We start from the raw sequence: 12,762 nt of genomic DNA, 5'->3' as shown, positions 1-12,762 counted from the left end.
AGAGGTCCTAGGATGGAGTATTGGGGGACACCTACAGAGAGGGTGTGCGGTGAGGAGGTGGTGTACGAGTGGGAGACGCTGAATGTGCGGTCGGTGAGGTATGAGGAGATCCAGGAAAGGGCCAGGTCTGAGATGCCAAGGGATTAGAGAATTTCTAACAGGAGGGAGTGGTCAACTGTGTCAAAGGCAGAGGAAAGGTCAAGGAGGAGGACAGAGTAATGGCGCTTGGCTTTGGCAGTTAGAAAGTCATTGGTGACTTTTGTTAGGGCAGTTTTCTTCACTCATTTATCCCCACGCCAGCCAATAGCAAGCATCAGCATGGCACAGCAATACTATGATATGTCACAGCTGCTCCATTTCCCCTGTGTTTTATGGGATGATTTTTCCATGAATTTTTAAACTTTGTCAAGTTGTGCAGATGAAATAATAGTTAAGTTTTATTCCTATCTAAAGTTGATGGCATGCTGGATTTTTATAGCTTTTTCCATACTCCTAGGCTGGCAAAGTTGGCAATGCAGCGGGTCATACAAATGCATGACTGGTGATAAATATGGTGAACATGCAAGCTGAAGTAGTGTTGCAATATGGTGGAGTCATTCCTGGAAAACCCTATGTGCGGGCAAGCATTATCCTGCTGAAAAATTCCAGTGCGATGAGCAGCAAATGTGGTCACAAGATGCCCTGTATATTACAGAGCTGTTAGTGTCTCATGTCTAACTAGTGTTGACTGACTGTTGTATGCGACAATCCCAAACGGACATTGGATTTGTTGTAAAAGATAAAGGTTTAAGTCCATAGCAGTCCAGGTGTCTCATTCAGGACACTACTGCAAACAAGGTCAGGGTGACTGACGGTCAATGGCAGAACAATGAGTTTTGTGAATTTTGCTTTTGTTAAGCCCCTGAAAACGGTCTTGGCAGAGATCATCCTGTGCATGGATGGTTGACAGAAAACCGTGGAATCTGCTTGTGCTTGTTGGCAGATGAATAATCCTCTGTACTTGTGGTCTGTCTCGGTCATCTGGACCTTTCCTACAATGTGTGCATGCCCTCATGTAAACACTGCTCCCAACACCTCCTCTGTATTATTCACGTGGCTGAATTTGGAGCTGAAATTGAGAATTGTGCCTTAAAAATCAGTCTCCCATTCATTTCAATGTGAAGCAGACACTGCAGATGGAAAGCCCGAAAGTAGAGCAGAAGCAGGTGTGAACCTAGTCTTAGTAGCTTTGGCTCTTGGAGATTGTGTAACATGAAGGCAGATTCTCCACTAGTGTAATAGATATAATATATATATATATATATATATATATATATATATATATATATATATATATATATATATATATATATCTCCTCTGGTAATGGCTGATAACTGAGACCAACATAATGATGACTAAACTCTCAGCTCCTTAGCTCACACACAGGTAAGGTCGTTGGAAAGATGGAGGGCAGAACATTGACACTTCAACCTCGACTGTAAGAAATCTCACTAAGCAAGTGTATTTTTAGGTGTACAAGTGTATATACTGTCATCTGGGAACAGTTTGTCTGACATCCTATAAGCAGCACAACAGTTTTTCCTATATCGGATTACTGCAGAGTTCCTGGTATACAGTAAATTTTATTATTTGATAATTCAGCGGCCTGTCTAGTGAACCAACTTTCTTAATCTAGTATTTTTTTGTATTTTGAGATGCAAGAACTGCTGGTGTACTAGCCCGCCTTATCTGTAGGGCAGCTGATAGGTGATCTACCCATTTCTATATTACAGCACGTTTGATTCCTGCCACATTGAACAAGCAAAGAATGCTGGGAGATTACAGCACTGAAGCCCACAAGAGATTAAATACATTTCTGAACTCAACACCTATACAAGATAAGTCCTACGATGTATCAAAGCAAAGAAGCTCAACTTGGTATTGAGCTCATTTTAGCTAAAATTGTGTTTAAAGTTTTAATGTAGTTATCTGAAAGTGAAGACTGGAATGTATGGAAATGATAAAGACTGTATTCAACAGGATGTTTCACAGATAATAGTTGCCAACACCTTTAGTCATACTTTGTGATAAGTTTTTAAACCACCTTAAGCTAAACTACTATATACCGTAGGCTAATCTAAAAATCAATGCAAAGCAAACGTTAATGAAAGGGTCTTCATTAACATGGATGTACAGTTAAAAGTAGCTTCTCCCTCGGGGATGATTCATTTCCATTCCTTCCAATTTCACCAATCATGTTACAATTATTCTTCCACCATTAAAAACCTCATTTTAATCAGCAGAAAGTGCTCTATAAAATTGTATATATTAAGTAAACCGCGCAGAAAAGCAAGACCTTCAGCAAGGGGGGCTCACTTACCAGAGCTAGGGTGTTATATTATATATATATATTATATATATATATATATATATATATCCTACTAATATTATAAATGTGAAAGTTTGTGTGTTTGGATGTTTGAGTTTGGATGTTTGTTCCTCAATCACACTAAAACGCCTGGATGGATTTGCATGCAATTTTCCACAAACATAGTTTTCCCTTAGGATTGAGTCACAGGCTACTTTTGGTGCCACTAAACAACATGGCTTCCTAGCAGGAGACTCACAAAAGCAGGACTCCTAGCCCCAGCTATAGACTCACACAGACTGCCTGGCATTTCCTGCCTCAACCTGCCTGCACACTCCATACTGTCACCTCAGGAGTAGCCCTCACTCTACTCACTCACATTTACATATATAACATCACATTGTCTGTATCACTACATACACAATACAACACATCACATTGTAATTACATGTATCTCCTATCACTGCTATATACAGTGCCTGATACATATATACTCCTGTACACAGGCTGTATATACTATATAATTACATGTATCTCCTATCACTGCTATATACAGAGCCTGATACATATATACTCCTGTACACAGGCTGTATATACTATATAATTACATGTATCTCCTATCACTGCTATATACAGTGCCTGATACATATATACTCCTGTACACAGGCTGTATATACTATATAATTACATGTATCTCCTATCACTGCTATATACAGAGCCTGATACATATATACTCCTGTACACAGGCTGTATATACTATATAATTACATGTATTACCCATCACTGCTATATACAGTACCTGATACATATATACTCCTGTACACAGGCTGTATATACTATATAATTACATGTATTACCTATCACTGCTATATACAGTACCTGATACATATATACTCCTGTACACAGGCTGTATATACACTATATAATTACATGTATTACCTATCACTGCTATATACAGTACCTGATACATATATACACCTGTACACAGGCTGTATAACACATCACATTGTCTGTATCACAACATACACAATATAACACATCACATCACATTTGCTAGCCCACCAAACTTTTTAAAGCACTTTTACAGTTTCACACGTCTGTGTCCGCCCAATTCTCAAATCACCGCAGACGAAGTCGCGGGTAAAAGCTAATATATATATATATATATATATATATATATATATATATATATATATATATATATATATATATATATATATATATATAATGCTGTATGGGACACTGTATGGGACGTTATGTCGCTTGTAGGCATCATACAGAACTATAATGCTAGGAGTCAGTCTCCCAACAGTGGCTGTTAAATCCACAAACAGACCAGTCTCGCATTCAGGTCTCAGTTAGTGTGAAACCAGCCTAAGTATGACGTCTAATACAGCTAGCCAACTCTCAATCTTTACCTTTACCACATCTCCCATGCTCCAAAAAAAACTAAGAAAATCATGAAGAATTCATTAAGGTGCTGTTTTATCTTATCTTGAGCATAGTTATCAGAGTAGCAGACACAGCAGCTACCATGGAGCCCAATACTCAAAAGACAAGGTGCAGTGAGAGATGCTATTATAAGATAGGAATAGATGGGGAAACAGAATAGGCCTCATGCCATTACTTGCTACAAGCTGCTTTTCTGCTTATAGTGTGCATTAACCCTCTATTGCGTCATCCCAAGACATTGTGTGTAGTCTGGCATCATTATTTGTTTTCGATCATCTGTGTCGTCACCCCATGCATTATCCTTGCACTCTGATATTACTGAATAAATTAAGCTTATGCTGTGCCATAACCATATGTATGAGCTTTAAAGTATGAAATCACTACTTGCATTATCATTTTACTGTGACATCACAATGCATATTATTTCACTTCTGTGATATTAGTGTGCATGCTGGAATGGGAGTCCCACTTCCAGTTTTACTATGAGACCCCATGGTTACATGTTACATCCCTTCTAATTTGTATAATTAATAGAGATGAGCGAACACTGTTCCGAACAGCATGCTCCCATAGAAATGAATGGAAGCGGCCGGCAAGCAGGGGGTTAAGCAGCCGGCCGCCGGCAAAGTCTGCGTGCCAGGTGCTTCCATTCATTTCTAAGGGAGCGTGCTGTTCGGATCGGCTGATCCGAACAGTGTTTGCTCATCTCTAAAAATTAACCATGAAATTTAGGAAACACTGGAACGTACTACACATTCTGTCTTCCTTCACAAAGCACAGAGTATGTCCTATTAAGGTGAAACTGCCCGATCAAGGCATCCTCACAAGTAAAGAGAGGGAATACTCTTGCATGTCATGTGTACCTTGCAAATTACCCACAAAGCACATAAGAATATTACATGTACATCTTCAGATATGCCTCATATACTTTATGAATGAACTCAAGTATTCCATGCTCAAGGTCTTTCTTCTCATTGCTCAAGAGAAAAATGCCCAGTGTAAAAGTTCACAATCAGTCCTTATGACAATAAATCAATGGTAAAGGTCGGTCACAATGTTCTTGTAGTAGCTGCCGGTTGCAGCAGAACAGGATGTGGACATTGCACCAAGATAGAAAAATGGATAACCTGTGCCTGCCCTCAGTCTCAGGATTCAGAGAATAAATAAGGTTATATTCACAATGAATACACTCATCTGAATAGCAGAATATAATGCAGAATATGTTCTAACAGTCAAAACGTTATTGGAACTACAAAAGCCAAATTCTATCAATTTTGTTCTGAAACTGCTATGAGAAGGGCAGCGCACAATTTTTTATCAATTCCAGGTCACTGCTCAAAGCTGGCAAAAGGCTGGTTAAGTTACTGTTGGCGCTTGTAATATATACATGTATGTTATAACATGGATCATAAGGAAAATGTCAATAAGAAAAACAAATTACCATCTTCATCCCACGCTTCTATCCCCATTGCAAGATTCCGGGCTTGGATTTCCCCTCTGTAGACTGGAATGCTGACATTTTGCCCCATGAAGCAGGCTATAATATCTGTGCCACCTAAAAAACAAACAAATAAAGTCATTTAGGGCTAGTTCACACGTAGGCAAAGGGGCGGATATTGACAGCGGATTTCGCTTCCCCTTTACAATGGTGGTCTATGTAGACCACTGGGCTTTTTTTTTCCGCTAGCAGCGGGCTGCCGCTAGCGGAGAAAAGAAAGGACATGCCCTTTCTTCAGGCGGAAGCCGCGCGGGCTCAGCCGCGCGGCTTCCGCCCCCGGCAGCTCTCTCCTATGTCGGCTCATTCATTTGAGCCGACAGCGGAGGGGAAAGCCGCGACCGCGATGGTCGCAGCAGGCGGGTTTTGACAAGAGAGAGACGCGGCTCACCGCGTCTCTCTCTGTGTCAAAACCCGCGCAGGCAGTTCACGTTTACCTGACACTTACGCACTGTATGTAAATAAAAAGGATAGATACAGGTCAATTCCAGTTATAAACAACTTTTCATGAATAAATAGTACAGGTTAATATATGAAAGTTTGTAATGTAATCTTATTAAAGAAATATAGGTTGTTTTCTTCTCCAGTTTTCAGGAGTTATTTTCTACATTTAGTCTATGACCCTATTGTTATCATGTTGTCATGATATCCCGTTCCCGTTTAGGCCCGAATGAATATCAATTAATCTGGAGATTTTATTGGTTTTTCTGTCTATGTGAAAATTGGAGAAACCATAATTTTGAGTTAAGAAAAAGTGGAAATCTAATTGTGTCCTAATAATTAGACATTATGGGATGTGAATCTATCTAGACCAGCATTTTGATCATTCCTGAACTGCTGGAGGATTTGCCCGATAAATGTCAAGATGCACCTGAGGTTTACAGCTTTTTAACTTTCTCTCCTTGTGGTGTGTTTATAGGAAAATGGAGCATGGAGACCATGTGGTTGATGTCCTGTAGGGGTCTTAGTGCCACATCCAACCAAAGGAAAACTCGGTCTAGTTTGGAAGTAACCCATGCAAACCACAATACCAAAAATATACCAATAGGCTTACAGACTTATTTTTGTATAGTACCTCACAACTACCCCAGAATGTTGGTGCTATATGTGCAATGTAAATGCATACTATGATTGTACTGTATAAGAACGCATCTTCTCATATACTTACCCGAAATTGAGCCAAGAAGGACATTACTCTTTATATGTTGATAGACATAATCATAGCTTTGTGGCTTTAGCGGAGATCCAGTTGACAATATTGTATGAAGAGTTTGCAGACTGTGCGTTTCACCTATTAAGAAGCAATGTCATTTTACATTACTTTATGCTTCATTACACTACATGTGTATTTGCTGTACAATATAGAAACTGGCAGTCTTGTATTACAGTCTGCATAATATATTCCATTATTCAAGATTCTTTTTTTTTCACATAAGTCACTCTGCTCAGTTTTTGCCTCTCTCACTTATCTCTCAGACCTTTTCCTTCACTCAAAAAGTCAAACACCAGCAAGGTTAGTATAGACGCCAAGCCTGTGAACTGCCTTCCTTCCCATGATCATAACCACATTTATGGTCAACATATTTTTCAAATACAAGCAAATTTTGAAGGGATTTATTTATTTTTTTCTAATCATCTTAGTGGTGACAGTCTTCTGTCTTCTGCAGAGACATCTGGCACTTGTCAGAAACCCAGCCATGTTTTCTTTATGTGGCCAGGTTATCTTCTCATGTAAGGCAGGGCCTGATCACCTGTCCACTATAAGGGAGGGTTCACACTGTGTAATGTGCCGCGTGATGTGGCACATCTACGCCGCGGGAGCCTTTGCGGGCCGTACACGCTCCTGAGCGTGTACGGCCCGCAAAGGCTCCCGCGGCGTAGACGTGCCGCATCACGCGGCACGTTACACCGTGTGAACCCTCCCTAAAGATATCATGTCAGCGGTTATGACAAATGCTAGAGGATAGATGGTCCCTGCATGGTCGTATCCTTTAGCAACTCGTCAAGACAAAAAAAAAAAAAAATTATATATGTCACCATTGAGACAGTCGGGAGGAAATCTTTAAATTTTCAGACTCTTCTATTTGCAAAAAAAAGTTAAAACTTTTCATGGTCTACAAACTTAAATATGATTATGGTCTGTATGACTTTCTTCTGGTTTTCTAGAACCCTGAATTCAACACGAGGTAAACAAAAATGATAACAGTCAGTCCATGGCCATGAGATGGACAGTCCATAGTCATGCAATGGACACAAGTGCACAGCATGTTACAGTCTCAGCTTAGTGATCAGACATCTGTCTTTTAACAAGCCATGCACCGCTATATTCATCACATAACTATGGACTGAATTTGATCTATTAACAGCAACAAAATCTTGATGATTCTTAGGACACATTTCCTTTGAGTTATATTGAACAGAGCTTTAAAATCTATATAGTAAAACACCACATATTGAACATGTGGGGAACACATTGTCTACCTAACTATATATAAACATTGTAATCATCTGGCCCCGGTGACCTCAGACTATTGGGGCGCAAAGAGCTGTTCCCACTCTAGAGAAACTAGAACTTCTATGTACTACTTGGTTGGGCATTCATTTGAAAAGTATCAAAGAAAGAAACTTACGAGGTTTAAGGTTTTTCTCCTCTAGAACTGCCAACCACTTAGCACCAGTTCCCAAAATGGTTATTCTGCAGGTAAAAAAAAAAAAAGCCAGATCTCAGCATATAATATAGTATAATATAAGTTATTTATAATAGGTGTTTATGTTCAGGAAGACATCACACAGGAATAAGTTGGGACATACCCTCCAACCATCCCGGATTTAGCGGGACAGTCCCAGATTTCAAGTGCTGTCCTGCTGTCCCTGATGGGAGTAGGTATGTCCTGGATTCAACGGATTGTGCTTGATGCATTATATTGTGGGGGCACCAGAAAGGTGTAGGTTTTATTTAAGCTACATTAACAGCTTGGCGTTACATTCATTTGGTTGTGGAACCAGTTGTGTGGCCATTTTCCCAAAGTGTCCCTGGAAATGTTTTTCAACACATGTTGCTGATGCTACTGTGAGCAGCCCACATAGTCAAACATGGTACTCTGGACTTGTCTACCATCAAGCACATCTGGGATGTCATTGGTCAACTACTGCACAGAGATCTGCCAAGAGCCAATCTTGATGATTTGTGTGCCCAAGTGCTTTCAGCCTGGCATAACATTCCTCAGACAACCATTAATAACCCCACCAATAGCATGTCAAGACATGCAAGTACATTCTCATATTAAATACTGAATAAATCAAGATGTTTTGAAGGTTTTATTTCCATTTTTTATCATCTGCATATCATCTATGGATCTAATGATTATCATAATTCCAAGGCTTTGCCTTCTTGGTATTGTAATTTCAATGTTGGAGTGTATTGTAAATGCTGAGTAATAAAACCTGTGACTTTACAGCAGAGCGTCAGGGTGCTTACAAGTGTGCGGTTTTATGTGTAGCATTGTAAGCTACACCTATGAGTGAGTAACCCGTGGCTGGGATTACCTTTGTGCTCCATCAGTTGCTCCACAGCAGCAGACTAGAGATGGTGACATGAATTCTGAGCACAACCACTTTCATACAGCAGTATTCTGGTCAGTATATTCCATCAGGATTTGTAAGTCAAAACCAAGAGTGGGCCTAAGACATGCAAATCTTTCCATAATAAATTCACTTCAGGTTTTGGCTTATAAACATTGATAAAATACTGACCAGAGTATGGTCATGTGAAAGGGACCCAATTGATAAATTATAATCAGTTTCTGAGGAGCTACTGATCTAATTTTAAACAGTAACACAGCAAATCTAAGCGAGAATGAACGTATGCTTTAAGTTATAGGTTGGCCTGTATGGTTTACTTGTGATCAATAAAGAATTATAACCATTACTACTTAAACCATGCCCGCAGTAATCAATAAGATCATGCCACCAATTTATCCTCCATGGTACCAGTATAGCATGTCGAGAAGTCTCAAAGGCCTTATTTCATTGATGTCTAATAGGAAGCAGGGATGGCTCCATTTATCTTGCAGACAACCAGAAGCCTCAGCAGTTACTACAGAGATTCAATTAAACTGTTCCATCAAGTCAAAAGAGGAAAACACTGGCATGGCCTTGGTCATAGACATATTATAGGCCATGGTGATTTGAACTTTGTGCTTTCATGTTATATACTGCTATTTTTACAAGTACATTCAGTATCCTGACATGTGAAGACTAAGGCGCAAATATAATAGTGTTGACTTCATTAGCTATATTGTTCCTCACAAGCTAATGGAAGCCATTATATCACTGCCATCCCCCACAAGAGTTGTCGCCCAGTTTTGCCACTACCTAAATGACTTTTTTATATGTATATTGTGAGCCCCATATAGGGATCACAATGTACTTTTTTTTTTTTTTCATTTAAGTATGTCTTTGTAGAATGGATGAAATCCACGCAAACACAGGGAGAACATACAAACTCCTTGCAGATGTTGTTCCTGGCAGTATTCGAACCCAGGACTCCAGTGCTGCAAGGCTGCAGTGCTAACCACTGAGCCACCATGTTGCCCTACCTAATTGACAATTTTATCTTGACATGCAAATATACCTCCACTGTATAACCAAGAAAAACTGTCAATCTGTCGGTATAAAAATCTGAATGACAGCCTGTATGCAAGTATTAAGGGTTCACATTCGTGACCATGAAGCTTAAATAAATAGTAGAATATTGTAACACCTAAGGCCGGGTTCACACAATGTATGTTGGCACATAATGTGCCACGTAGACGCCGCGGGAGGTTTTGCAGGCCGTATACGCTCCCATTGTTTTCAATGGGAGCCGGTACCGTTACGTGCCAAAATACATCGTGTGAACCCGGCCTAACAGGACCATATCAAGTAATTTCGTATTTATAGGTACACTATATGGACAAAAGTAACAGGAGGAAAGTCCAGCATGCCTTTAAGCCAATAAAAACAGAGCATTTATTTGAGGCAAATAAAACCACATACATACAGGAACACTGTCACAATGTACTGCTGCCACTTTCTTGCCGTAAGATGATCCTGCTTGGTCACATGCAGTATGCTGGACAAGATTGGCACATAAGTATGGAGACACTTGGCCATTTCGCCAACAACAGCTTTTATGAGATCACATTCTAAATCCATAGGCATTAATAAAGAGTTGGTCCCCCCCCATTTGCAGAACTGCTTTCACAGTTTTGGGAAGGCTTTCCACAACATTTTGGAGCAGGTCTGTGGAAACTTTTGCACATTCATTCAGAAGAGAATTTGTAATGTCAGACACTGATGTTGGATCAGAGAGCCTGACTTGCAATCTTAGTTTTAGTTAATTCTATAAGTGTTTGATGGAGTTATGGGCTAGTCAAGTTCTTAAATTCTTCCATATAGTCACCTAACCATGCCATTATGGACCTTAGCTTGTGCACTGAGGTGCAGCCATGCTGAACCAAAAAATGACCATCTGCAAACTGTACCCGCAGCCCAAGTTACACACTTGTCTTTGTATGCTGAAGTAGTAATGGATCTAAGGAGCATAGGCCATACCCTGAAGAATAACCCCATAGAATTATCCCTTGGCCACCAAACTTTACCTTCTTAACTGCATTGTGTCAACTGCAAAGTTTTCCTGGCATTCGCCAGACTGCCAGATAGAGAAGTGTGTTTTGTTTGTTTTTTTAAATGGGCATTCACACCACCGTTGATGTCTTTCATAAAAGCAACGGACATTAAAGTGTTACAGACTGATTCTGTGTCCGTTCTCATCGACACTAATGTAAACAATATTTATGCCAGGTGAAGATATGCTCTTTTCACTGACTGGTTGTTCAAGAGTATACTATTGATAACCTTTATTTAGAATAGGTCATCAAAAAGCCGATCAGCGAGGTCCAACTGCAGGCAGCCAATCAGTTGTTTGCATGCAGCATACCAGAAGTATACTAGCTCTGTACTATGTGTAGTGGCTGGAAAAGTTACTGCAAGCTCAGTCCCATTCAAGTCAATATTTTCTGAATCTCTCATTGTAATGTCCCTTTACCATATATTCAACTGGACCCCTTTACATTGGGTGCTTTTCACTTAGCTTATTATAAATCTCCCTCTAACTAGTGTACTTTACTTTTACAGATTAAACAAAAACTTTAAGAAAGCAAGACTTGGACAGCTATGGTTAAACCAACAGTATTTCCAAGATTCGATTAACCTTTCACTAGAAAGAGACATCTCTGTGGGACATAACCTTTCATCCAAAGCTCTCAGCTAAATGTCACCAGGAAAATACTGCAGAGACTTCATGGCAAAATTAAATAAGCATAATGACTCACTTACTATAAGCTTACAATGTACTGGATAGTCACACGGAGAAAAACTTTCCACACAGTCCCAGCACACTGACTAATGTCCGCCCAGCATGAGTGTATAGATGGCCAAACCAGCTAATATCCACAGAATCGACCGATTATATGTATGGGAAAAGTGATGATTGGGCATGATGAATCTCATCATGCCCAACCCCTTGTCTCCCAGAAACTCTTGTACCTTTAGCTGTCCAGCAGCTGCTCTGGCTCTATGACAATATCGGCGCCTCAGTATAAGCCACCAATATAAAAAACTGGACAACCACTTTACCCAGTGCAGGGAACGCACTGGTCAGCATTATTACTACCCAGATAACCCCCTTCTTTTGGCAAGTGGGCATCTTACAATATTTAACCACCTACATAAATACACCATGTAAGCAGATTGCAGTTTTTTTCTGTGTGATGTCCCCTAATGTGCCAATTTATGCCTCCCTTGTCTGTCTTTGTAAAAGGACATCACTTTCTGTCTCAGTGTCCATGAAGTATAGTCTTCTAACAGACCTGTTGTGGTCACAGAGAATGATGTACATGGGGGCTAAGGGCAAGGAGCCTCCACCAACAAAGCAAGGAGCAGTTATAGTGGATGCCCTCTGGTATAAACAAAAATGACATGTTGGCCAAGGAGAATTTTTGTAAGGAGTAGAAAGTGATCGTTTATATAGTGTTGGAGAGTCTTTTCTATTGACTTTTCTATACAAGTAGTTATCTTATCTACTTTACCCCAATCTGTCCACAAGATCCCATAGCACATTTGGACTTGGAACAAGAGGGGAACCATCATACAGCACCAAAGAGGCTCCAGTGGCGATCGCTGAGACTAGCCAATTCCACATCATCCACCCAGCCTGGAGGAAAAGAAACAAGGTTATATATATTTTTTATATATATATATATATATATATATATATATATATATATATATATATATATATATATATATATATATATTTATTAAGCAAGCAATATCTGCACAGGAATAAAATACACAGTCCAGTTATAACGTGACCACTGCCTACTTTTGACATCAACGTTAAATAACCAATCGCAGAAGGCATGT

At 39.8% G+C, this 12,762-nt stretch overlaps 1 protein-coding gene across 1 annotated transcript in view; it reads right to left on the bottom strand.

The window, feature by feature from the left end:
* AACS (acetoacetyl-CoA synthetase) overlaps nt 1-12,762 on the bottom strand; it is a 66,639-nt gene that overhangs the window by 13,458 nt on the left and 40,419 nt on the right. Inside the window, exons 10-13 of the mRNA XM_075274953.1 lie at nt 12,426-12,550; nt 7,926-7,990; nt 6,464-6,586; nt 5,242-5,355 (exon numbers count right to left, since the gene is read on the bottom strand). Coding sequence (XP_075131054.1) covers nt 5,242-5,355; nt 6,464-6,586; nt 7,926-7,990; nt 12,426-12,550 — 427 coding nt within the window. The remainder of the gene's footprint in view (nt 1-5,241; nt 5,356-6,463; nt 6,587-7,925; nt 7,991-12,425; nt 12,551-12,762) is intronic.

The sequence above is a fragment of the Leptodactylus fuscus genome, chromosome 1, assembly GCF_031893055.1.
Source record: "Leptodactylus fuscus isolate aLepFus1 chromosome 1, aLepFus1.hap2, whole genome shotgun sequence".
In the NCBI taxonomy this organism is placed as follows: Eukaryota; Metazoa; Chordata; class Amphibia; order Anura; family Leptodactylidae; genus Leptodactylus; species Leptodactylus fuscus.
Note: the sequence above shows the minus strand (reverse complement) of the source record. Positions and strands in the feature narration are given on the sequence as shown.